The 27,554-nt window shown below is 50.5% G+C and overlaps 1 protein-coding gene across 1 annotated transcript in view; it reads right to left on the bottom strand.

The window, feature by feature from the left end:
• Window positions 1–27,251, bottom strand: part of SLC6A20 (solute carrier family 6 member 20) — a 35,437-nt gene extending 8,186 nt beyond the window's left edge. The window contains exons 1-7 of the mRNA XM_066245987.1: window positions 27,010–27,251; window positions 12,930–13,070; window positions 10,932–11,023; window positions 10,272–10,499; window positions 8,966–9,076; window positions 7,654–7,895; window positions 5,821–5,983 (exon numbers count right to left, since the gene is read on the bottom strand). Coding sequence (XP_066102084.1) covers window positions 5,821–5,983; window positions 7,654–7,895; window positions 8,966–9,076; window positions 10,272–10,499; window positions 10,932–11,023; window positions 12,930–13,070; window positions 27,010–27,130 — 1,098 coding nt within the window. The 5' untranslated portion in view covers window positions 27,131–27,251. The remainder of the gene's footprint in view (window positions 1–5,820; window positions 5,984–7,653; window positions 7,896–8,965; window positions 9,077–10,271; window positions 10,500–10,931; window positions 11,024–12,929; window positions 13,071–27,009) is intronic.
• Window positions 27,252–27,554: the final 303 nt, after the last annotated feature.

The following is a 27,554-nucleotide window of genomic DNA, read 5'->3' as shown; positions in this document are numbered from 1 at the left end:
CGTTCCCCTCTGCACATAAATTCTGGATAATACACAATCAGACAATGTCTGGATACGGTAATTCCTGCTTCCAGTATCATGTCAGGCCAGGTGTCTGAGACCTCAGTGGCTGGGAGCTGAGGCGGGACGGTGGGGACAGAGCAGCGGGAGCAGCCTGGCCGGGAGCTGACCCTGCCAGCGGGCAGCTGCGATGGCACCGCGGCCGGGTCCCTGCAGTGGTGACAGCACTGTGGGGACACTGAACTGTGGGAACGGAGCCTGGAGCTCCTGCTGGAGGACGGCCTCCCTGGGAGGGGAGGTTAAAAGGGGTCATGACCGGGTACCCCCCGGCTACCAGCATCAGATCAGAAGCATGTCCTCTCTGGGGGAAAGGTCCCCCGACTATGGCCCACGGGCCCATCGGAGCTGATCAAACAGTGAGTTTGCAGAGACTTATAAACCCATGAAGAGACATGTCACTAAGAGTCAGCAAGAATAAGAAACAGGACTTAGAACACCGTTCCCCATGAGTGGCCAACATTGGGATTTCAGATTCAGAATAGAAATAGGCTCAATGGCATTCCAGTGCGGACAGGGGGACCGTCACCCCTGGGTGCACAGTAAGGGAGGCCCACTCTCAGAGGATTTAGATAACAATACCTACTGAAGTTGACCTGCTTTTTATTATTATAATGGGCCGACAGTTTTCAACCCTGTCAGTGATGAAACACCCCTCTCTCGAGGGTTCCCTGCTCTCTCGCCCCGGCCCATGGCCACCACCCGAACAGCTCCGTAGGATGCATTTAAAGCAACAAGAGATAAAATTACAGAGGGAAGCATATAGCTAGAAACTAGTGGAGTGAAAAGGAAATTTTAAAAAGTAGTGTCTAAAAAAATTATTGAATTAAAAAGCTCAGTTGACAGTTAAATACTACCTGTAGCTATGGAGAGAATTATTGATCTGTGAGATATATCCCAGAGATGACTCCATAATGAAACAAAAAAGGATGAGAAATGGAAAAATAAAAAAGAAATAGTCAAGCAGGGTTGGTGAGAAGGTTTAACATAGGCCTAAATAAAATTCTAAAAGGAGGAAAGAGAGAAGGAGAGGCAATGATTAAGAGATATAGGCATGGTCCCTGGACACATAGCCCAGCCGATTAGCGCGTCAGCCCGATACGCTAAGGTTGTGGGTTCAATCCTGGGTCAGGGCACATACAAGAATCAAGCAATAAATGCATAAATAAGAGGAACAACAAATCTATGTTTCTCACTCTTTCTCAAATAAATAAATACATACATACATACATACATACATTTTAAAAAGAAATACAGTAATAGGTATAAATCTTCCAAAACTAATAAGATACATGGATCCACAGATCCAGGAAGCCCAACCTCACCCCGGCGTAGACGGGATTAATGCAAATACACCCATGCTTAGTCTGCAGAGGTCAAGGACAGAGGGACGATGACGAGAGACATCAGAGACAAAGAACTGGAGAACTGGGTGCGTATACAGAGTAAAAGACTATTTCAACAGCAGGAATGGGAGCTAGATCACAAGGCAAAAATCTTCAAAGTGTTGAGAGAAAACAGTTAACAGTTAATGATCTATCTATTCAGGAGGAAACTGTCTTTAAAAAACGGGTGCTGAACAGAAAGAAACTCACAGATACAGAGAACAAACTGATGGTCACGAGAGAGAAGGCAGGTTGGGAAATGGGTGGAAAAGGTGAAGGGATGAAGAAGTATGAATTGCCAGTGATAAAAACAGTCACGAGGATGTGAAGTACAGCACAGGGACTATTGTCAATAATATTGTAATAACTGTATAGTGCCCGGTGGGGACTTGGATTATTGGGTTGATCACTTTGTAAGTTATATAGATGTCTAGTCACTAGGCTAAACACCAGAACCTAATATAATATTGCAAGTCAGCTGTAACTGGAAAATAAATTAATTGTTTAAAATGAGGGCCAGGCCCTGGCCGATTGGCTCAGCGGTAGAGCATCGGCCTAGCATGCGGAAGTCCCGGGTTCGATTCCCGGCTAGGGCACACAGGAGAAGCACCCATCTGCTTCTCTACCCCTCCCCCTCTCCTTCCTCTCTGTCTCTCTCTTCCCCTCCCACAGCCGAAGCTCCATTGGAGCAAAGATGGCCCGGGCGCTGGGGATGGCTCTGTGGCCTCTGCCCCAGGTGCTAGAATGGCTCTGGTCGTGACAGAGAGACACCCCGGATGGGCAGAGCATCGCCCCCTGGTAGGCGTGCCGGGTGGATCCTGGTCGGATGCATGCAGGAGTCTGTATGACTGCCTCCCTGTTTCCAGCTTCAGAAAAAATACAAAAAAAAAAAAAAAAAGTCTATAAAATGAGGGCCAAATATGGACATTTACATATAAATAAAACCTGATAACATTTATCATCAAAAACCTGCTATAAGGAATGTATCTTAAGGGAGGAAAAGAGAAAAACCAGAAGACAGCTGGGATGCAAGAAAAAATAGAGAGTAAATAAAATAACTAACATGAAGATAAAGTACAAACACGGCATAAAGTAACAACAGCATCCAATGTATGGGCTTCAGTAAGACAGAACTGGCCATAATGGCATTTAAAACAGGAGGGATGAGTTGCAAGTGCTCTGAAGTCAGCACAGTATTTAACTCTAGACTTTATTAAGTTAGATATACTTGCAACATTTTTAAGAAGAGAAATAGAGTAAATAAGTTCCAAATGGTAGAGAATAAAGTGGATGAGGAAAAAAACACAATAGGGGAAAAGCAGTCTCAATCAATCATTAACTACGTAATTCTTGGACATTGAGCCAAGCTCAAAAGTAAGCAAGGAAGACTCCCAGGTGTCAAGAACAAAGAGAAATTTGATTTTTAGTATAGAGGAAGGGGGAAGAGAGAGAGAAAGAGGAAGGGGGAAGAGAGAGAGAAAGAGAAGAGAGAGAGAGAGAGAGAGAGAGAGAGAGAAGCATCAGCTCATTGTTTCACATAGTGGTGCATCCATTGATTGCTTCTCGTATGTGCCATGACCTCAGGCTCAAGCCAGCAACCTGGGGATTGAGCCAGCAACCCTGGGCTCAAGCCAGCAACCCTGGCACTCTGGGTAGATGTTCTATCCATTGCATCACCACCACTCAGGCAAACAAAGAGGAAATTTGAACCTGAATAGGAGTAAATCCCAAAGGCCTCAGGGGTCATCTGAATGGGATCTAAGCCAGTAAGGAGGAGCTGGGGACTGGGGATCCTACGCCTGCTGGGGATGAAGGGTCATGCCACAGTTCCATGCAAACAGGCAGCCAGGAGGAGCAGAGCATGGCTTCATCCAGGACAGACCTGGAATGGCTCCGCTCATGAAACCAAGGGCCAGAAAACTTCCAAGGTAGCTTGCTGGCAACCAAAGCTATGAGCCTTCACTAGTCCCTATTCCCGTCAAGGATCTCCAGAGACACTCGCGAAGTAGTCCCTGGAAGTATTAACTCTAAGAATTAGACAAATACGCCCACTCTCATTTCTGCATCCACCGTGCGGGAAGCCCTAGCAAATACAATTGGAAAAAAATGAGGGCAATATAAGGGTTGAAAAGAAAAATGCAAGCAGGTGATAGGAGTTTACATAGAAAACCGACGCAGATACATAAACAAAGACAAGAATCAGTATGAGCGCCCATCAAGGTTGCTAGATAGAAGATCAACATACACAAACCTTTAGCTCTCTTTTGCAACAGAAGTAAACAAGGAGAGAAAGAGGAAATAAAGGCACCATTCACAGCAGCAGCAGAACAGGATAAAAAGCTAACAAAAGGCGTGCCAAGATAGTCCACGAGAGAATTAGCTGGAGAATATGAAAGACCTGAGTATACGAGGAGGTGGCACAAGCTTCTGAACCAGGAGTCACGGGAAGCCTGGGGTCAAAACAATATAAATTTTTTCCAATTTACTTGTTTTAAAAAAATCAATGCAATTCTAGTAAAATTTCCTAAAGGAATATTTCTTGTCAGTGGAACGTGTCAAATTCACCCTAAAATTAATGTAAAAAAAAATAAAGAAAGAACCCAACAGAGTAAAGATAATTTTTCAAATATAAAGGTGATTCTAGCACTAAAATTTTTTTTGAAAAGCCAAATGTCTATCAGTGAGGACACAGATAAAGTATGGCATGTTTGTGTGGCGAAATAAAAAGAAGCACTTAAAATGAATTATGAACCCTGGCTGGTTGGCTCAGCAGTAGAGCATTGGCCTGGGTGTGTGGAAGTGCCAGGTTCAATTTCCGGCCAGGGCACACAGGAGAAACGCCCATCTGCTTCTCCACCCTTCCCCCTCTCCTTTCTCTCTGTCTCTCTCTTCCTCTCCCACAGCCAAGGCTCCATTGGAGCAAAGTTGGCCTGGGGCGCTGAGGATGGCTCCATGGCCTCCGCCTCAGGCACTAGAAATGGCTCCAGTTGCAACAGAGCGACGCCCCAGATGGGCAGAGCATCGCCCCCTGGTGGGCGTGCCGGGTGGATCCCGGTGGGGCGCATGCAAGAGGGAGTCTGTCTGTCTGCCTCCCCCACACACTTCTCACTTCTAAAAAATACAAAAAAAAAAAAAAGAATTATGAGATGATACATGTATTATTATGGACAGATCACAAAAATAGGATGTTAGAATGTTGAATGAAAAATATCTCCCAGGACCGCTTATTTCCATATAAAAACTGTCAACAAAACAACAATGTTTAAGAATACATAAGGATGTTAAAAATGTCAAAATAAAGGTTCTTGCCTCTGCTGAGCAGGGAATGTTTGGGGACAGTAACAGGGAATTTTAACTTTGTTCCTGAAAGGCTTTTCTTTATATTAAAAAAAAAAAAAATGCCCTGGCTGGATAGCTTGGTTGGTTAGAGCATCGTCCTGATGTGCAGAGGTTGCCTGTTTGATCCCTGGTCAGGGCACATACAGGAACAGATCCATGTTTCTGTCTCTCTCTCTCTCTCTCTAAAATTCAATTAAAAAAAAAATCTGAGCCCTGGCCAGGTAGCTTCATTGATTAGAGCATTATCCCAAATCCGCCAAAGTTGTGGGTTTGATCCTGGGTGCATAAATAAGTGGAAGAAATCAATGTGTTTATTTTATTTTATTTTTTTGGAAGCTGGAAACGGGGAGAGACAGTCAGACAGACTCCCTCATGCGCCCGACCGGGATCCACCCAGCACGCCCACCAGGGGCAACGCTCTGCCCACCAGGGGGCGATGCTCTGCCCCTCCGGGGCGTCGCTCTGCCACGACCAGAGCCACTCTAGCGCCTGGGGCAGAGGCCAAGGAGCCATCCCCAGCGCCCGGGCCATCTTTGCTCCAATGGAGCCTTGGCTGCGGGAGGGGAAGAGAGAGACAGAGAGGAAGGAGGGGGGGGGATGGAGAAGCAAATGGGTGCTTCTCCTATGTGCCCTGGCCGGGAATTGAACCCGGGACCCCCGCATGCCAGGCCGACGCTCTACCCCTGAGCCAACCGGCCAGGGCCTCAATGTGTTTATTTTTCTCTTTCTTTCTCTCTCTCTCTAAAATCAATAAATCAAATCAAATGAAATGAAATAAATATCTGAGTCCCAAATGACAAATGTTTTCAAATGCTCATTCAGCGTGGTAGATAAGTGGGTACTTGTTATATTATTCTTTGTACTTTCCTGTCTTTTGAGACAGAGAAAGACAAGGAAGAAAGGGCTCAGAGAACCAAAGGACCTGTACAAAACCAGCGTTCTCATGCAGCAGCTGCGGGGAGGGAGGCCCACTCTCCCGTCTCCTAGAAGAGGCCTAGGGAGAAGGGCTCTGTCGTCCAAGACCTCGCCAGCGCCTTACCGTGTCCAGCTCCGACTCCAAGCTGCAGTTTTTGATCTGTGGGAACACCTCGCTGTATCGGCCGGGGTAGGTAGATGCCAGGTAGCCCTTCATCTGCTCCAGGTTGCTGGTTGTCAAAAAGCCATCTTCCAGGTCGAAAGAATTGGTCAGCAGCAGAATCACCCTGCAGAGCAAAGCATCAGACTGACTTCCACTGATCAGAAAAGCCAGTGTCACCAGATCTCCTGAAGGCTCGGGCACCGGGCTGTGCCCCTTGTCTCTTCTTTTCTGACTAGGTGAGGTGCTCCACAAAGGGAAGCTGGTGACTGGTGACCTTTAAAACAGCAAGGCATTTTGAATGGCTTTGAAGAAGCATCAGAAAGGAACAGTGATAAGAGGAATCAAGGGGCACAGCTAGGTGACATTAACCTCTGGGTCAGCATTGTCCCAGAGCTTCTGTGACGGTGGAAACCTCCACATTGGGGTGTTCCCATATGGCTCAAGCCACACGCGGCACCTGAGGAACTGATCTAAGTCAAAATTTAAATCAGTTTACATAAAATTTACATTTAAGTTTGTATGTAAATTTAATGTATATATAATTTTGTTTTTATTTTTGTTCTGTATTATTATATATTTTTTCTTATATATAATATAATATATAATAAGTAATATTCATTATATAATATATAAAATATTTTTGCATAATTACATTTATTTGTATTTTTATTTTGTATTATAATTTTGTATTAAATTTTTAATAATTTTGTAATGTAATTAATGTAAATAAATTTGTATGTATATAAATTTAAGTTCATATGTAAATTTAAATATAAACTTTTATTTAAATTTACATTTATATTTATTTATTTATTATTATTATTTTTTTTTGTATTTTTCCGAAGCTGGAAACGGGGATAGACAGTCAGACAGACTCCCACATGTGCCCGAACGGGATCCACCTGGCACGCCCACCAGGGGGGCGACGCTCTGCCCACCAGGGGGCAATGCTCTGCCCCTCCGGGGAGTCGCTCTGTCGCGACCAGAGCCACTCTAGCACCTGGGGCAGAGGCCAAGGAGCCATCCCCAGCGCCCGGGCCATCTTTTGCTCCAATGGAGCCTCGGCTGCGGGAGGGGAAGAGAGAGACAGAGAGGAAGGAGAGGGGGGAGGGGTGGAGAAGCAGATGGGCGCTTCTCCTGTGTGCCCTGGCCGGGAATCGAACCCAGGACTTCTGCACGCCAGGCCGACGCTCTACCACTGAGCCAACCGGCCAGGGCTACATTTATATTTAAAATGGAAGGGGACTTGACTTGGGGTGGTGAACACACACAATACAATATACAGGTGACATATTATAGAATTATACACCTGAAACATAATTTTATTAACCAGTGTCATCCTAATAAATTTAACAGAAATTTAAAAAATGAAAAAAAGTTGTGACTAGTCCCGTGTGGCTAGTGACACACAACCGGACAGTGTACCTTCTGGATGCTTCTTGCATTTTGGTAAGATTACAGGAAGTGGACTGTAATTCCCATGGCTCAGCTGGAGAGCTCCTGGTTGTTTTGGGGAGGGGGGGAGATGGAGCCCAAGGAATCAGACTGGTTTGTCGAAGGCCCTGCTGTGCTAAGTGCCGTGAACACAGGAGGCTGCCCAGCCGCTCAGACACAGGCCGACTGACTTGCCACAGCCCTTAGGCGGCTGGGGTGGTCGGGCCTGAATTTGAACCCTGGGCTGGGGACCGTAAGGCTGGTGCCCTCTGGCCCTTCCCCTTTGCTCCTCGGCATCTTCCCCCCCCCCAGGGGCCCCACACTCTGGGGACTTGTCTCCCCTGTGAGGTCCGAGCTTACTTGTTCAAGCAGCTCTCGTAGTTGAAGGTCGCCTTGAAGCCGTAGATGGAGAAGGTCACGATGCTGGCGAATACGGAGGTGGAGCTGTTGATGAGGGACACGATGATGGCGTGCTTCTGGCAGTTGCTGGACGGCTCGTTGTAGCTGGCGAAGGCGATCAGGCTGCCGAAGCCCAGGCCGAGCGAGAAGAAGATCTGGGTGGCCGCGTTGATCCAGGCCTTGGGGTTGGCCAGCTGCTCCAACTGGAAGCAGAGGGACAGGGCTGGTGAACCGGGGGTTGACCCCAGACTCAGACCAGGAGAGGGAGGGTGGCCCCCGCGGCCGGCCTGGGGCTGCCACCCCGCTGTCCTGGCCTCGGCCGTGCCCACCCATTCCTCAGCAGATGAAACGCGTTCCTCCCGTCCTGTCCCTGCAGCTCCTTGCCCATGGGAGGCGTGCTGCTGACCATCATGAGAAAAGGAGTTGAGGCCTCGACCCCTGAGCCAGGCTCTGCCCGGGTCCAGGCCTTCAGAGATGGCGGTGGAGTGGCCTGGTGGTGGTGGGTCGAGGTCTGGGTTGAACCCCAGCGACGTGGTGGTGGGGGGGGCACTTGGGTGCTGTTACCACAGTCATTTTGTTACCAGGGCCAGATTTGTTGAGTGAAGAATTTTCCCTGGCCTTGGCCAGGCGGCCCTGTTGGTTATCAGAGCCTCGTCCCGAAGCACAGAGGCTGCCGGTTTGATCCCCGGTCAGGGCACATCAGGAGCAGATGTTCCTGTCTCTCTTTCTCCTTTCCTCTCTTACTAAAGTCAATAAAAATTTTTTTAAAAAGAATTTGTCCTGCCCCAAGGGCATCAGTGGTGAATACTGGGTGGCAGTGGGGGGTCTGGGGAGGGTGGTGGGGGGACCCTGAGTGTGGATTTGTCCCGCAGGGAAGCGGTGCTGAGACGTGGTGAGTGGAGGCTGGGGTGACTGGAGTGATGCTCAGGGCAGATCACATCGTTCTCAGGCTGGAAGGGGGGTTGGGGCGAGACCGCGGCCAGGAGACCCTATGAGGGGCTGGGCAGCAGTTGGTGGGGGGGGCACTGAAGATGGGGAAGGGGTGTGGACAAAAGACTCAGTGGCCTTGGGATTCACAGGGTTTGGGGACTGGCTGGCTGAGGAGGTGAGTCAGCAGCTACAGGTATCCACACCCTCCCACAGTCTGGAAGACTCCCACCAGCCTCCGGGGTACGCGACAGCTCTCATCCACCCTCCGTCTTCCCCTCTCTCCACCCATCGTGGGAGATGGCAGGAAAAATGGAGGCGCCCTCGGGGTCCCTCCGGCCCGTACCTTGGGAGTGAACATGTACGCCAGGCCGTTGGTGGCTCCGTGCAGCGTGAGGCCCCTGACCAGGTAGATGATGAGCACGCAGTAGGGCAGCGACGCAGTGAAATACACCACCTGCGGGCACCAGAGGGCAGGGTCAGCCTCCTGCAGGTGTGGCCAGCGCACCGTGCTGTTTGCCCACAACGGATCCTCTGTTATTCCACCTGACCTTAATCCGGAGAGGATTCGGGGCAGCCCACAAAAACATATCCATCATACTGATGTGTTTAAACTGCTAGGAAAGAAACCCGTGGGAAAAGAACGCGGACAAGCCAGGGAGGGAGCCCAGGGGAAAGGCAGCCCCAGACTCGGTGCGGCTCCACCCCGTTCCTGAGACTCGTCTCTGAGCTTCCCCGTGGCCCAGGCCAAGCAGGAAGCACCTCGCTTACAAGATGTACATTGTCTCTAAGAGGAAGAAACCCTCGGTGGCTTGGAGGAAGGACAGAGCTCCCGGGACGGCCGGGAGAAGCTTGGCCGTGAGTGCTTGTGAAGGGAAGTGGTGATGTCTGGTGAGCAGACGGTGTCCCTCTAATAAATACAACAGAAATTCAACAGTCTGATTCTTAGGAAAGGCCTCATTTCTGCGGGCTTTAAAACTGTAAATATAAGGAATTATTTTTTCCCCCACCACATCTTTTCCTACTGACACGCTTCACAAGTTCAATGACATTTTAGTGTCGGTTGTCAGGGTTGCTGTGGCACAGCCATTCACACCTTGGGTAACCCTCACTGTCACAAAACCTTACAACCGTTCCTGGCCAGGGCACACAGGAGAAGCGCCCATCTGCTTCTCCACTCCTCCCCCTCTCCTTCCTTTCCGTCTCTCTCTTCCCCTCCCGCAGCCGAGGCCCGGGCGCTGGGGATGGCTCCTCGGCCTCTGCCCCAGGCGCTAGAGTGGCTCTGGTCGCAACAGAGCGATGCCCCAGATGGGCAGAGCATCGCCCCCCGGTGGGCATGCCGGGTGGATCCCGGTTGGGCGCATGCAGGAGTCTGTCTGACTGCCTCCCCGTTTCCAACTTCAGAAAAATACAAAAAAAACACAACAAAACAAAAAACCTTACAACGGAGGCCTTTCAGCGCCCGGAGGCCCCGCCCGGACTGGGAGTTTCTGTACATGGACTCCTCCCCCAGCACAGCTTCTGCCCCTGGACTGCAGAAGGCAGCCCGCGGGCCCTGCCCAGGGCCGGGCAGAGGCCCCCACCCGCTGGGCATCGGCACCGGCCTGCTCGCTGCGCCCCGCCCCCTGCCCGCTGTGCGCCGCGCCCCCCACCTTGCCAGTGGTCTCGGTGCCCCGCAGGATGCACAGGTACACCACGAGCCAGGCCAGGACGAGGCACAGCGCCGGCTCCCACTGCACGCCGCCGTGCTCCTCGATGGACGGCGAGATGTTGAGGGTCTTCCTGTACCAGAAGTACTGCGTGGAGGACGCCTGCTCGCACTCCTCGTCGTAGCCCGTGCGGTTGCCGTTCAGCGGGCAGACCGACCACGGCAGGGGGTCCTTGGAGAGCAACACAAGCATCACACGGAGAGGTGAGGGCTGAGGCCGAAGGTCGGGGCGGGGAGGGCGGGGTGGCCCTGCTGCGGGGCCCCTGGCAGAGAGGGTGCTGGTCCCGAAGGGCAGGCTGCTGGAGCCGCTGACGGCAGCAGGGAACCAGGACCTGCAGCGGGGAACCAGGGCCTGCCAGGGGCCCAGGTGGGCTGGGGAGTAGGAGAGAGGCCGGGAGGGGGGCGAGGGGGTGCACAATCCTCACTGCACTGCTGCTGAGGACCACCAACCTCCATCGTGGGCCTCGGGGACTGAATATTCCAACGGAGGAGGGCGAGACCACGTAGGACAGCAGAACTCTGACCCTCACTCTCCCCGCCGGCCCCGGTGGGCGGCCCGGCCCTCCTTTCCCTGCCCGGCTCCCCGCTCTGTCGGCCGGCTCACCTGGAAGGAGTGGAAGAGGTACCAGAAGGCCCAGGCGTTGATGACGTTGTAGTACATGGACAGGAAGAAGGAGACCACCACGCTGGCGATGCCTGTGTGGAAGCAGAGGGTGCTGGGCGTGTCCCTCCCCGCCCGCCTGGACCAGGCTGCGGCCCCTCCGGTGTGCCCCAGGACACCCCAGCACACCCCCGCAGTGACCGCCCTGGGACCCAGTGTGCCCCAGGACACCCCTGCACACCCCCGCAGTGACCACCCTGGGACCCAGTGCAACCCAGGACACCCCAGCACACCCCCGCAGTGACCGCCCTGGGACCGGTGTGCCCCAGGACACCCCAGCACACCCCCGCAGTGACCGCCCTGGGACCGTGGCCAGGGCCCCGTGGGCGTCGCTAAGGGTTAGTCTCTTCCCTCCTCTCTCTCCCCATCTTTGGGGACAGGAGGCTGATGACGTTTTTTTGAGATCTAAGTGCCCGCTGCTGTGCTAAGAACTTTCTGTGCTGTGAGTCCTCACAGCAATGATGGGAAGTGGGCGTGTTATTTCCCCGGCGCAGAGGAGAAAACGGAGGCACAGAGCTTGCCTGAGATCCGGGCCCTCCCAGCTGGGAAGAGACAGGACTAGGACTCAGCGCTCATGCCAGGTGCCCTGATCCCGATGCCAGACACTACGGTCGCTCCCTCCTCGGCTCACCTGAAGTTAGGCCCTTTAGGCCAATGCCCGCTGTGTGCTGGCAGGGAGCCGGGGTGTGAGGAGGTGTGTCAGGGGTGTAGGAGACAGGGCGGAGGCTGTCCCCGACCCAGCCAGGTCTGCAGGGAAGCCGGGTTTGGGAGTGGGGACAGGAGAGCAGAGTAGAGGGACAATTAGCAACCAGTGGTGCTCTGGAGCCACCGTGCACGTCTCTGCCCAACCCATGGCCTGGGACATCTCATTAGTCGACTGAGATTGGCCGTGGTATTGTATTTATACCACGGTATCAGCAAATGCTACGAACTGGGCCTTCCCCCACCCCACCTTGAAAGCTAGTTGTTAAACATTCACCAGCACCCTCGGTTGGCACAAACATCTGGTGTCTGTGCAGTTACACAGCGAATGATGCCTCAGAGAAGCCCTCGGTGATTGCTTACTCGGGCAGACTGTAAAACCACACACCTCCGTGTTAAAAATTAACAGCCATTCAAGATGAGGAGCCAGTTCGGGTTTGAAGATGATTTGTGAGGGCGCTGGACACACTTCTTGTACACTTGAGACTAAGTCACCTACAAGTTGACACCCACCTTGCCTGTAAAACGTCACTCTGCCTTCCTGTCCAGGGCGGGAGGGGTGGGAAGACGAGAGTGTGGCTATTGCAGGTCAAAGTTCCTGCTGCGGGCAGAGGCAGCCCAGGACCGTGAGGGTCTGAAGGCAGACTAACCACCTCCCCAAGGTGCCCAGGACAGCTGCTCGAGGGAGCACAGGGCAGGCAGGCTGCAAGGCAGCTGGCCCTCGCCGTCCATGTGCCCAGCTTCTGCAGGCTGGAGGGACTAATGATACCCCTACAACCTCGGTGGGGAGAAGATGAAATGCGCTACATGCATATACTGGACTGGCCGGCCCCTGGCACACAGTAGGTGTGCACAGAGTAGGTGCTCACTGGAAGGAGACATTGCTGTTAACAGTCAGCAGGGGGAGTTCCCAGAATGGTTGTTAGCCAGGACCCTGGGTCACAGCTCCACTGTGGGCAGCTGCTTCCTCCTTACAGACAAGCAGCCTGAGGTGCAGGGAAGCAAGGTGGTCTGCGTTCCCCACACGTGCCTCCTCCCTTTCTCGCTGTCCTGAGGGTAGGAAACCAGCCCCTCTCTGCCCCTCGTCTACGGCAGCCCCTCCTGGACTGTCTGTCCATCCCACTCAAGGGCTCTCTCCTGGGCCTTGTGCTTGCCCCTTGCTTCCATCCCCACCAGGGCTGCCCAGGACACGGGGGGGGGGGTCTCCCCGTGGGGGAGGACTGGAGAGCGCCCACGTACCGACGCCGCTCAGGTAGGGGCTGATGGTCCTCCAGGCGCCGATGCTGCCCTGGCGCATGCGCTGTCCGACCGCCAGCTCTAGGTACAGGAGTGGCATCCCCTCCACGATGAGCATGATCAGGTAGGGCACCAGGAAACTCCCTGTGGGTGTCCAGAGCCGACAGCCAGGCTGTCACCAGTGGGCTGTCCTCTGCATCCCACCCAAGCTCTCTGCGAACCTCCTCTCATCCATCCTCCTTCCCTCCCTTCCCTCTCTCTTTCTTTCCTTTTTTTTTTTTTTTCTGTATTTTTCTGAAGCCGGAAACGGGAAGAAACAGTCAGACAGACTCCCGCATGCGCCCGACCGGGATCCACCTGGCACGCCCACCAGGGGGCGACGCTCTGCCCCTCCGGGGCGTCGCTCTGTTGCGAACAGAGCCACTCTAGCGCCTGGGGCAGAGGCCAAGGAGCCATCCCCAGCGCCCGGGCCATCTTTTGCTCCAATGGAGCCTCGGCTGCGGGAGGGGAAGAGAGACAGAGAGGAAGGAGAGGGGGAGGGGTAGAGAAGCAAATGGGCGCTTCTCCTGTGTGCCCTGGCCGGGAATCGAACCCGGGATTTCTGCACGCCAGGCCGACGCTCTACCACTGAGCCAACCGGCCAGGGCCCTCCCTTCCCTCTTTCTACTTGTCCATTCATCTTTCTATCTTTCCACTCATCCTCTACCCTTCTGCCACCTTTCCACACACCCACTTCCCTGTCTTTCCTCGCATCCACCCACCCACCCACAACCCATCCATCCACCCACCCTCTCACTCCTTCTACCATCTATCCATCCGTCCGTCTGTCCATCCTATCTTTTTATCTTTCTCCTCAGCCACCCACCTATCTCTTCAGCTATCCATCCATGAATAACATGCAGCCACGTCGGTGAAATCTTTAAGTACTTCCATCCTGGGTGACCGATCCCCCGACCCAAGCTCCTGGAATGCCCTCCTCAATGCCTCCGCTGCCCCAGCCCCGTCAGACTCCCTCTGCCCAGTGGGGGAACATAAGAAAGACACCGTCGTGCCACAGAGAATATTATACCCTTACTTTGTGTGTAGGGTACATTTTACTGCGTGTACAGATTTTTGGAGCTCGTATGTTATTGGGAATTTGGAGTCACCCTTCCTTGTGTAGTTTATGGTTATCAGCTCTAGTAAAATGAAACTAAGGGCTGAACTAGTTAGACATCACATTGAAATCGGATGCGACTTTAAAAGAAGACGTCCATCGTGCAGCTTTTAGTCTACAGTCTCCAGGGAGCTTTGCCGAGATGAAAACTAACCAAAGGGGACTAAACCTTCACGTGGCTTCCAAAAAAAAAAAAAAAAAAGGACAAACAAGCGAATCTCTCATTTCATCTCATGCCTAGTATATTCTTCTGTGTGCAAACTCTGGAAACAAAACCTGAGGGTCTGTAAAACATTGTTCAATCAAAGAATAGACTGAGTGGACAATTGCAGTGCATGTTTCTTTCTTTCTTTCTTTTTTTTTTTTTGTATTTTTCCAAAGCTGGAAACAGGGAGGCAGTCAGACAGACTCCCGCATGCACCTGACCGGGATCCACCCCGGCATGCCCACCAGGGGGCGATGCTCTGCCCATCTGGGGGCATCGCTCTGCCGCAATCAGAGCCATTCTAGCACCTGAGGCAGAGGCTACAGAGCCATCCTCAGCGCCCAGGCCAACTTTGCTCCAGTGGAGCCTTGGCTGCGGGAGGGGAAGCGAGAGACAGAGAGGAAGGAGAGGGGGAGGGGTGAAGAAGCAGATGGGCGCTTCTCCTGTGTGCCCTGGCCGGGAATCGAACCCGGGACTCCTGCACGCCAGGCCGACGCTCTACCACTGAGCCAACCGGCCAGGGCCGGTTCATATTTCTTATTTGGCGTTTGTAAACACTTAGCTAGGTGAAATGCAGCTGAGCCCATGGGCTAGTTTTTAATACTTAATTCAACCTCTAAGCATTGTCAATAGTGATTATCTCCCTTGATCATCTATACCTTCTAAGATATTTATATTTCTGCACGTAAAGGTGTTTTGCTAAATTTGCGGTTAGATATCTCCTTCCACGTTATTTTACCAAGAACATTTCAACTCTGTGTCTGTGACACGGTTCATGGTAGTGATGGTGCGACTCACATTAGTTTTCCTACTGCCCTCCTCTAATGAATATGGTTTATCTCTAAAAAGTACAACAACGGCCCCAATTCATGTGTTTGCTAGTGATTTTTTTTTTCCTGGTCTCAGGAGTAAACAGCAGTGTTGTGCTGTTACATCCAGGAAAATCTTGAAATCATCACAATTAAAATAGTTGGGGTAAAGTTGCAGCTCGTGTGAAACACTACTTGGAATTCTTTTACTAACTTATCTTTAATGTGGAAATGTATAGTTTCATTGATTTGATTAGATTTCAGATGAGGACTGGAAGGGGTCTTTAGGAAAATTTTTTGTTTTGTTTGTTTGTTTGTTTTGTTTTGGCTGCATTTACTCCAATTCCTAAAACACAGTGCTATCCACTGTGCTCTGAAAGAGAATGTGTCAAGTCCAGGGTACCCGTCCCTCCTGCTGAGAGGTGTAACCGTTCTCACGGCGGATTGGACAGGCTTGCATTTTCCATGCAGTGCCTAGCTCGCCTCCAGTTAGAGTGCAAACAGGTTGGTTGTATCACTGAGGTGGCTAAACACCCACACCAAGTGTTTGCATTCAAAAGGACTTGCCAAGTTTTATTTGACTATTGAATCTTTCTTGAACATCCAGCCTCTTAAAGAGACCGTCTCTTGCCCCGGTTGGGTACCTCAGTCGGTTACAGCGTCGTCCCAACACGCCAGGGTTGTGGGTTTGATTCCCGGTCAGGGCCCATCCAAGGATCAACCAACAAGTGTGTGGATGGGTGGAACAACAAAGCAGTGTTTCTCGCTCTCTCTCTCCCTCCCTCCCTTCCACTCTCTCTAAAAATCAATAAAGAAAATATAATTTAAAATAAAAAGAGAGAGAGACCGGCTTTAAAGATACCTGTGAACTATGCATGATGCAAATTCTTATGTTTTATTAAGGAATGGCCATTGGTTTAGTCACCACATCTATGGTATAGTGACTATACTTACAAAAAGAAGAAAGGAAGGAAGGGAGGGAGGGAGGGAGGGAGGAAGGAAGGAAGGAAAGAGAGAGAGAGAAAGAAAGAAAGAAAGAAAGAAAGAGAGAGAGAGAAAGAAAGAAAGAGAGAGAGAGAGAGAGAGAGAGAAAGGAAGGAAGGAAGGAAGGAAGGAAGGAAGGAAGGAAGGAAGGAAGGAAGGAAGAAAAAGAAAGGGAAAGAAATGCTTATTCCATCCTCTATTGCAGCAGCTAATGGTCAATCACAGAATCAGAGCCAGGACCCCCAGAGTTGTTAAATATTTGGAGCATCCCCTCTGCATTCACTGGTCCAGCCGCCCACCTTCTTTAGGCTTTCTGCAGCCCTGACGCCGCCCACCAGGAACTGATGTACTAAACAGTTGCGTCACTAAGCACTTCCTCCAGACCAGACCTCGAGCTGGTGTGAAATGGACGGGAGATTGGCAGCCCTGCTGCCGGTCCTCAAGGGATCATGCGAGCAGAGGAATTTCAGCTGCCTCTTAATGGTCCAGGGTCACAGAACATTCCTCCGGGCCTCGTATCTCCTCAGAGCTATGGCAGGGGCTTGCTGTGTGTGTCTGGGGAGGCATGGCGGTCCTCAATAGACAGAGTCAGGGAATCACCTCCTTTTAGGGAGCAGCTCTAGGTGTATCTGTTTCACACAGTGGCCTTTAGCCTAAATTTCATTTTAATAAAGTTGACTAATACAAAATATTAAACCTACTGGGTCCTAAGGCAACATCTGCAGACAGGTGCCCTTGGTGACAGCGGGAGCCAGAGGGTTGAGCGGAGCTAGGGATGCCCTCCCCACTGCCCGACACACGGACAGAGGCAGGCAGCCTGTGGGGCGAGGGTGGGGGGCAGGGGGCACCGCCTCTGACACCACCCCCTTCCCTGTGGGTCCCACCCCTCCTTCCCTGCAGCCCTGCAGCCGTCCCCGGCTCCTGGCTCCCTGGCTGTGAGCCTACAGCAAGGTCCAGTGGGGATAGAGGGCAGGACTTTTACCTGAAAAAGATAAAAAGCCTGACCCGAAGGGGGCGGGGTTGAGGGCTGGCTGCAGCAGGAACGGGCTCTGAGAGCTAAAGGTAAACGACACACTCCGTATATGCTTCCACCAGCACCTGAGGTTTACCAAAGCGCCTCCGTGGGGCGTACACGCCGTCCTATCGCCCGGGAGCCCCCAGGCCCTCCGTCCGCACGCCAGGCGCCTCTGCGCCGCCCCTGACGTAGCTGCGCGACCCTGCACTAGGGAAGTGGGTCCGGAATTCACCTCGTCAGTCCTTGGACCCTTGGGCTGTGGCTACTTTTCCGCCATCCCACACCACGCTGTGGGACAGAGACTGGTCCACGGGTTTGGTTATTTCTTCGGGAGACAGATCCCCGGAGTAGGATGGCGGGGGACATGACCAGGCAGAGGCCCCGTGGGCTCTCTCACTGCAGAGAGAGAGGAGAACACGGGGCCCACACACGAGGCCTCGGCATTCCCCTGCCATCCGGGGCCTGGAAAAACCCGGCCCTCTCATTCCCGGCCCCTGAAGATGCTGCCAGCCCTGCAGAAAGCTGTCCAGCACCTCACCAGGGTCCCCTCAATAGCAGAAGACCGTCGGGGGCTCCCTCCCTAGATATCCCTGATAGTAAAGGTTGTGTTGACATAACCCGCTTGGAGCAACATTTAGACTCTCAGGAGTTATAAGAAAAGCTCATTTTCACCCAAGGTGTTAAACAGTAACCACAAGAGGCCTGGCCAGGTCCAGGAAAATCTTGTCTGTGTGACAGGGTCTGCCAGGTGGCCCACTGCCCGTGGGAGGTTGGGAGTCCCAGGCCTGGCACCCAGGTGGGAGAACAGGGCTGGCAGGCCTGCCCATCAGTAATTTTTGCTCCTCAACCATCCAAACAAACACAGTTCTGCTGAATTTGCTTAAGTCGTTTTTCCCCAACAAGTACAACAATTGACCATTCATGCTGAAAAAAAAAATGAATTTCAACCCATATCTCACATTGTAAACCAAAACCACCCTTTACAATGGGTGATAGGTCTATAGGTAAATCTCAAAACTGTAAAACTTCTAGGAGAAAACATAGGAGAAAAAAATAAAAACACGGGAGAAAAGCTTTGTGACCTGAGGTCAGTCGGCATCAAAAGCTGTCTTAGCAACGACATCAAAGCATGACCTGGGAAAGGGAATATTGAGAAACTGGAGTTCCTTTTAAAATTCCGCCCTGGAAAAGCAGTGTTAGGAGAATAAAGGGACAATCTCCAGACTGGGAGGAAGTGTGTGCACAACACGCATCCGATAGACTTTCTAGAATATCTAAAGGACTCTCAAAACTCGATGATGAAAAAGAGAGAACCCACTGAAAAGAAAAGTACAAAAAAATCTGAGCAGACATTTACCAAAGGAAAGATATAAATGGCGAATTAGCACATGAAGATGCTCCACATCAGTGTTCATTGAGAAAACATGAATTCAGACCACAGGGAGAAGCCACTGTACCCTGTTAGAATGACGACAGTCTGAAGTACTGGGAACACCCCCCTCGTGGCTGGGTGGGATGCTGCCCGATTCATGAATGAATCACTTAACAAAGCCAATTAGACCTTCAAAAGAGAAAAGAAAAAAAAAGAAATGCCGATAACGCCAAGTGCTGGCGAGGACTTGGAGAACCTTCATAAATGCTCGTGGAAACGTAAAATGCTGTGGCCTCCCTGGGAAGCAGCGGGCAGTTTCTTATGACGTTAAGTACAGTGTGTCCGTAAAGTCACGGTGCACTTTTGACTGGTCACAGGAAAGCAACAGAAGACAATAGAAATGTGAAATTTGCACCAAATAAAAGGAAAACCCTCCCAGTTTCTGTAGGATGATGTGGCAGCATGTGCGCGTGCGCAGATGATGACGTCACACCGTGTATACAGCGGAGAAGCCCACGCCATGCCAGTCGAGATGTGGACGGTGCAGAGGAAAGTTCAGTGTGTTCTGTGGCTCGCTAAATTCGAATCTGTGACCAAAGTGCAACGTGAATATTGGCGCGTTTATAACGAAGCGCCATCACATAGGAATAACATTACTCGGTGGGATAAGCAGTTGAAGGAAACCGGCAGTTCGGTGGAGAAACCCCGTTCTGGTAGGCCATCAGTCAGTGACGAGTCTGTAGAGGCTATACGGGATAGCTACCTAAGGAGCCCTAAAAAATCTGAGCGTGAGCCCACATCGAACTGCACTGAATAGGTATGAAACTGGGAGAGTTTTCCTTTTATTTGGTGCAGATTTCACATTTCTATCGTCTTCTGTTGCTTTCCTATGACCGGTCAAAAGTGCACCATGACTTTACGGACACACTGTATATCCTTACTGTATGACTCAGCAATTATAATCATAGGTATTCACTCTAGAGAAATGAACACATGCTCACAGCGAATCCTATACATGGATGTTGATAGCAGTTCTAGTCATCGTTGTCAAAAACTGGAACCAACCTAATGATCCTTGAATGGGTGGATGGGCAATAAACGCGGCTACATCCACTCATAGGAACACTACTCAGCAATAAAAAGGAACAGACTGCTGATGCTCCCAGCGATATGGGGGAATGTCAAAAGTGTTACACTAAGTGAAAGACGTCAGAATCAAGAGGCTATACACTGGGATTCCACGTACATGACATTCTGGAAAAGGCACCAGCATAGGGACAGGAAACAGATCTGAGGTTGTAGGGTGGCTGGGAGTGGGGTGGTGTTGACTATAAAGGGCACAACTGTGGTGACAGTAACACAGCTGTAAGCATTTGTCAACACTCATAACTGGACACCAAAGAAGTGAGTTTATCTCTATGTTAATATAGGCAAAAAAGAGAAAATTTTGTTTTGTGATCAGTTGGAAAACCAGTTCACTAACCAACCCTCTTCCCACAGGACTGTTCCTCAGGCTGCTCTGATGTAAAACCCTGTCAGGGGTCGTCAAACTTTTTATAAAAACTGCCCACTTTTGCAGTGCTGGTCAACCTGGTCCCTACCGCCCACTAGTGGGTGGTCCAGCTTTCATGGTGGGCCAATCGCAGCGCTGTTTGGTTGCACCGTAGGGACCAGGTTGACCAGCACTGCAAAAGTGGGCGGTTTTTATAAAAAGTTTGAAGACCCCTGCCTGGATCCTGGCTCTGCCGGAGAAGACCCTGGGTCAGGGAGAGGCAGAGAGGCCGGGGGAGGGTGCGTTGGCTTCCACGTGTCCCGAGGGGGCGCACTGTGGGAGATTAAACATGGCCACGTTCTGGGCAGCTGCTCCCATGAAGAGGTGGGGCAGCAGCCCATGTCCCCACCTGAGAGCCTGGACTGGCCATGGACTTGCTTTATCTAACACAGTGGTTCTCAACCTGTGGGTGGCGACCGCAGCGGGGTCGCCTAAAGCCATCGGAAAATACATAATGCATATCAGGTATTTACATTCCGAAACATAACTGTAGCAAAATTACAGTTATGAAGTAGCCACCAAAATTATTTTTTGGTTTGGGGTCACCGCAACATGAGGAACTGTATTGCGGGGTCACGGCATTAGAAAGGTTGAGAACCACTGGTCTAACAGGATGCGGGAAAAGGATGCCATGGTGGTTCCTGAGCCCGGGCCTCAGGGCCCCTTGTAGCTTTGCCTTCGTTCTCCTGGGACACGACCCTGAGGTCACCTTGTATGGAAGCTGGTCCAGGCGACCCCAGGAGGACAACTGCAGGCCTCGTCCACTCGGCACCAGCTGCCCCCGTGAGGGGGCCCGACCAGGCCAGTAGACAAATGTGCAGCACACCCGAGAACTGTGAGAAATAACTAATTGTTGTGTTAGCCTTTTTGTTGTTGTTCTTGCTTCTTAATACTTCAGCGTGTGTTTCCTAAAAACAAAGACACTCTCTTACATAATCCCAGTGCAATCGGCAAATTAAATAAAAAAATTAAAAGGGACTCTTTTATTTTATCTACAGGCCTTTGAACTTTGATTTTACTTTGTGTCTTTCCTGGGTAAGTTGTACATTGGGCAAGTAAGTCTACCCCAGCCTGCACCTCCCTCAGAAAGGACTACAATCAGAAGATACTGTATATATAATACTACGCCGTAGATAGAAATAAAAGGACCACTCTAAGGCATCAGAGCAAATGTCTTCCTCCGAAATAGATTTGCCGGGAGAAACGGAAGAAATGTATAGAAAATGTCCAGTGCTTGGTCTCTAAAAGTCAAGCGGACACTGTGTTGATAGAATGGCATTGGGCCATGATGGAGGAAGGACAATTCAAGAAGAACGACTCAATGAAGATGAAAAGATACGATGGTTAATCTGAAGCCAATATAGGCAGTAAGTGAAATAAAGAACACAGCCTGGAGAACTTACCTGCAGCCCAGATGGAAAGGGCAGAGAAGGGGAAGTTACAGGAGAAGAGGCGAGGCACAGGCGGCCAGCCCAAGAATCTTCTATTTGGAACGAGGACCGAGGAGACAGGAACAGCACACACACAATGGCTGGACACACGCAAGCCGTACAAGACATTTCGCTGAGTGGTCACAGGAAGGGCTGACTAGTCCCAGGTAAAAGTGATGAAAACATACTTAATAACTAGACACAGAGCTCACCCAGTTTTGAAGTAAAAATTGCATATATCACATAAACTTATATGATATCTTAGCTATAGTAGGAGACCTAAGAACTAATAAAAAAAAAATGAATGCGGCCGCAGAGTTCTCCTTTGTGGAACTGGAAACCTGAACTATCTTCACAGAGCAGCGTAGCATCCACAGAGTTTAGGGTAAAAGTGATTTTGGCTCATTAGTGTAGGGCGCAAAGAAAAGATATCCTCAGACGTGCTCAGAGAGGGAGCCACCCAGTTAGTATTCCTGAAAAAATTAGTTGAGGATAAACAGTCGTCAATCCGTGTCGAATCACAGTAAAGAACTTACATATGGAGTTATGCTATAAAAAAGAACTAACCAGTGGTAAACACACTAACCAGAATTAATTCTAAAAACAATATTGTTAATATCAATATAAAGTAACCCAGATGAAAAATGTAATTCTCGAGGGAAAAGACACGTGACGTTAGAAGTATGACAGTCACCATTGTGCACCTCAAGAACTAGAAAGGAAAATGAGGATGAGGAGAGGAACAAGACAGGAAAGTGCACTACAGTGTTTAACCTTCATTCTTGATACTGATGATTAGGGCAGATAATCTTTTCGAAGTTAAATGAACTACTAGCAGACTGAAGATAGGATTTATACCTTTGAAATCACTTGAGGGGTGAAAGAAAGCTAAGGAGATACACTTAATTTTGTAAAAGATCAAAATGAAACCCAACAACAAGAAGAAGGCTGTATAACCACGGTGAAAAATAACAGCAAGCATAACATGATAATAAATATAAATGGAACAAATTCTTCCACTAAATGATAATACTCACTGGAGTTGTAATCCTGTGATACTGTCAATGACTTAAAGTTCCACATTGGAGAATGGGTAAGTTATGTTATATCTATAAAGGGAGTACTGTATTATGGAGCTAAGTTCCTGTTTTCAAATAATATTAAACAACCTTAGAAATGATAATAATAGGTTAAGTTAAGAAGAAAAAAAGCAAGGGACTAAATTACATATAAAAGATTGGTCCTAATTTTTTAAAGTAAAAAAAAAATGTGTTAAAAATGTGTTAACAATCATGATTTCTGGGAGCTGAAATTTGGGGTGATTTTGTGTTTTAATTCTTTGTTGTATTTTGTTTATATTTTATGTATTATATTGGTAACCCCCAAACACATATAAATTCATTATTCTAGAGCATGTTGCTACTTATCATCCTAATCATCACAGCCAGCACCTTATCTGTTTGCTAAACCCAGGAATCTTACTGTAAGAGAAATTCCTTCTGTATGAAGCTATTCTATCTCTTGGAGACATACAAAGAGACAGATTGGAGTCGACCACTTTCAAGGAAAAGTTTACTCAGGCTTCCAAACTCCTCCTCTCCCTCTACTCACACACATTTGTCCTCTAGAAAGCCCTCCTGGTGTGGTTCAGTGTCAGGCTGGGTGCTGGCCTGTGGCTCCAGTGGTGTGCCCCAGCTGGCTCACACTAGCTCACCACAGCTGGCTGTGCCCAGCTCTTCCCAACCCCACATCCCAGGACATGACTTGCTGGTCTACAATCAGCCATGGTGGGAGCATTTACACCACAGTAATTGGCAAATGCTACACCTTTACATCCTACGCTTCCACTGAAAGTTCAACACTTGCCAGCACCCCGCTGCCCAGCTTCCAGCAGCTGGTGCCTGGGAGGAGGCCTTCCTTTAAAGTGTGGTTCACGGACCAGCAGCTTTGCTCAGCATCACTTAGGAGCTTGTCAGAAATGCAGAATCCTGCCCTCCTGCAGAGAGCTGAGTCAAGAGTCTCTGGAGGTGGGGTCCAGCAGTTTACCAAGACCCTAAGCGCTTGAGAGGAGCGGCAGGGGCACTGGCAGGAAGGGGGCATCCTGCCTTAGAGAGTCATTGTCCAACTGCGTGGTCAGATAGCCTTTGATTTCCCCTCCTTATGGTTCAAATACCACAGAGAGAAAACTTACGGAGAAAAACATCCGTATTCCACCAGCCACACAACTGTTCTCAATTCTCCACGTTTCCTCCACGATTTGGGTAGGTGCTTATATATATAAAATCCGGCCGCTGGCTTCATTGCCGGCCCCCTGCTCATTAGTATAGAGAGCGTTCGCATCCCGATTTCTTCCTGAACAACTTAGACTTTGACATGAGCGCCAGGGCCTGCTGACTTTTTCCAGAAGGGGTTTTGTGTGGTTTCTCCAGCTGCCCTTCCCTGCCCCCACCCCGGGGCCAGCAGGCTGTACAGAGGCGGTCAGTACCTGGCAGACAATCTGAAGAATTAACATTCCTCACGCTGGGCCAGGCCCGCAGAGTGGGAAGAAAACAGGCCTCCTCGGGCACCGTCACGGGCAGAGCCCCGTGGAAAGGGGAACAAGCCCCTAATCCGTTTTATTCTGGGAAGTATTTTGGCATGGCCTGGCTCTGCGGTTTATCAACAAGCTCTTTGTTAACTGGGGGTGGGAGGGTCACAGGGCTGTTTGGAAGGAAGTTCCACGTCCCTCCGGAGCCTTTCGCGGTGTGGTTGGTTTGCTCTTTAGCTTTAGGTGAAGAGCGAGTCTGTAAACAGCTTGGGTCTGGGGGGACACACACACATCACTTATTAATTAGGCGACTCTTGGCAGCAAATGGCTTGGGAGAACCACGGGCGTCCCCCATTTGTGGACCCTGCCTGTGGCTTTTCACAACAGACCCGGCTCATTCATCCAACAAATACTGACTGGTGCCTCCTCGGACCCCGCACATCACAGAGGTGGGGCGACTGGGAGACAGAGATTCTAGAACGATGGGCAGCCCCCCAAAGGCCCACTTAGCCTGACAGGCAGGCAGTGGGGTGGTCAAATCCTCACTGTGCCAGGATGAACGACCTCGTCATTATTCTGTAGACATTTATGCCAGAGAAGGTGCCATTCACTCAGCCAATATCCATCCGTCCCCCAACCCATCCACCCACCCACCCATCCTTTCCCCGCGGTCCATGCATTCATCAACCCTCATCCACCCACCCTTCTAGCTACCTGCCAGCTTACTGTACTCTGAACCAGGAACAAGTTTTTTTCCTTTCCTTTTTTCTGAGTCCTCACGGTCTTGTGGTTTCCCCGGCAACTCCTTATGTCTATTCCACCTCAGCTACTCGGTCCTACCTGTGTCCACCTGCAGACCATTCAGGTGATGGTGTTGTTAGAAACGAGGAATGAAACAGTCACGTGACAGCAAGCTCACCTGGCTGACATTTGGGAGAGAGTAAAGGTACCATGGGTAGGTGTGCTGACACAGAATGACGAGGAAATCTCATGCTGACATATAATTATTTCAGGCAGTTATGAGACTGTTATAGCATATGGCAACACATGCCCTTCTCATAACAATGACCTTAAATTTTTTTGTCTGACTTAAGAATGCACTATTTGCCTGACCAGGAGGTGGCGCAGTGGATAGAACGTCAGAGTGGGATGTGGAGGACCCAGGTTTGAAACCCCGAGGTCGCCAGCTTTAGTGCAGTGTCGCTATCTTGAGTGTGGGATCATAGACATGACCCCAGGATCGCTGGCTTGAGCCCAAGATCGCTGGCTGGATCAAGGGGTCACTCACTCCGCTGTAGCCACCCCCCACTGCCCCCACGTCAAGGCTCTATGAGAAAGCAATCAATGAGAAACTAAGGTGCTGCAGTGAAGAATTGATGCTTATTTCTCTCCCTTCCTATCTGTCTGCCCCTATCTGTCCTTCTCTCTGTCTTGATCACACACACACACACACACACACACACAAAATGCAATATATTTTTTTTAAAAACTCTGAATTAAACTTTTTGTTGAGTTATTTTTGTTTTTGTTTGGGTTTTTTTAGCTGGTTGGGGGAAGAGATGGAGAGCAGTGTTTTAGGTCTTATCTTTTTAAATGGGTTAAATTTTGTAAATACTTTGGTCTAACATCTTTCATTGTCCTTTATGGTGAAAAAAACCTACAGATTATAGAACACACACACACACACACACACACATATACACACTACAAGGTAAGCTAAAACCACCCGCACGTAACTATCGTGAACACTTTAGTATATTTTTTTCATTCTCTTTTCTCTGCATATTTTAAATTGAGGTCATTCACACTTTGTACAGCATTACCTGTGACTCCCCTCCCTCCATTTAATACAAGAAATGAGAAGACACATAACGTCTTTGGAAACCGCCGTCTTCAGGGCTGTGAAGAGCACCTCGCCTGGATGCTCCGTACTCACTGAACCAGAGGCCCTTTCAGTGGAGGGCTAGGGTGTTTCCAGTGCTTTCTTTTACTAAAAGGTAGAGCCCATCCTTCTACCATCTACCTTCTGTCAGAACTTGCATTATTTCCTTTAGGTAGAATTTTAGAAATAAAAAAACTAGGAAAAACATTTTTTTTTAAACGCTGAGACTTCAATCCCTAGTGCCATACTGCCTTCCAGAAAGGCACTTGGCCTTCCCAGAGTTTCTCTGGCATGTCCCAGAACGTACTCCTGGTCTCTGAGTGTTAAGGGAAGGTGGTGTGAGTCCTGGCCAGATAGCTCTGTTGGTTGGAGCATTGGACTGAAGTACAGAGGTTGCTGGTTCGACTCCTGATCAGGGCACATACAGGAACGGACTGATATTCCAGTCTCTCTCTCCTCCTTCCTCTCTGGCTAAAATTAATAAATAAAATTTTTTAAAAAGACTACATTAAAAAAGAAGTTAAAAAAAAAAAAGAATGTGGTGTGAGTATATTGCTGTCTATCTAGTAAGTGTGCTGTGATGCTTCAGAGAAAAAAATTGTAAAAAAAAAAAAAAAAAAAAAAAGCAGGAATAGAACAATTTGCCTTTCTGCCCTCTGTGGTTCCAAACCCAAAACAATCTTTTAATTAAAAAAAAGCTCAAAAAATAGCTCAAGATCCTTCTATCCATGCTGCCAGGAAGGTAAGTTCTGGATCTAAAGCAGTGGAACCAGTTGCTGTCGAACAAGACAGTTTCCTGCTCACTTTGCCCCTGGCTAGAACTCAGACCATTGCCACCTCTCCTCATAATGGGGTCCCCCGCGCCTCCTAGAGCCGCAGCCTGGCCCACGAGGGTGTGGTGGGGGGCTGGCCGCCCCCGGGATGGCGTTGGGGTTGCGAGGGCGTGGGGGCGGCTGGGTCCGAGTCCCGGCTCTGTGAATCTGGGCAAGCCCACTAACACTCTCCGAGCCTCAGTTGACTGGTCCGGAATACGGGACAATCCCCGCGCGCACCTGCCCGAGCGCGACTCCGCACGGGGAGCGCCGGCGCCAGTCCCGCCGGGGACGGGCGCCCTCCCGGGCCGGAGCCGCGCCGCCCGGAGCCGCACTCACCTCCGCCGTACATCTGGCACAGGTAGGGGAAGCGCCACACGTTGCCCAGGCCCACGGCGTACGAGATGCAGGCGAACACGAACTGCAGCGGGTTGGCCCACAGAGGCCGCGCTTTCTCCATGGCCCCGCAGCTCGCGCGCCCGCTCCCCGCTCCGGCGCCCGCTCGGCTGTCTCGGTGCCCGGCCGCCAGGCGCGCCGTCCCGCCCCGGCTCGGCCTGCTGGTGGCCCTGCGCCTCCGACGCTAGTCCGCTTTTTAATTGCTAATCTCATTAACGGCGCGCCCGTCGGAGGGGCGAGGCTGGTAAATGGATGACGGCGAGCCCCACCCCGCCTGGCTGCCGCGGCCGGGAAGGCGCCCGAGATTGCGGGGTACAGGGCGGCGCCCCGGCCCCTCGGGTTCGACATCGGAGTCTGTGGGTGAGTGAGCTGCGGAGCCCCTTGGAGTGATCAGGCTCCTCACGCCGCTTCCCCATAATCTATTGAGTGCCTACTGTGTGTCAGGCTTTGTCTGGGGACAGGGCTGGGAACCTTCCTCTAGCTGACAT

This window comes from Saccopteryx bilineata, chromosome 10 (genome assembly GCF_036850765.1).
Source record: "Saccopteryx bilineata isolate mSacBil1 chromosome 10, mSacBil1_pri_phased_curated, whole genome shotgun sequence".
NCBI classification, from domain to species: domain Eukaryota; kingdom Metazoa; phylum Chordata; class Mammalia; order Chiroptera; family Emballonuridae; genus Saccopteryx; species Saccopteryx bilineata.
Note: the sequence above shows the minus strand (reverse complement) of the source record. Positions and strands in the feature narration are given on the sequence as shown.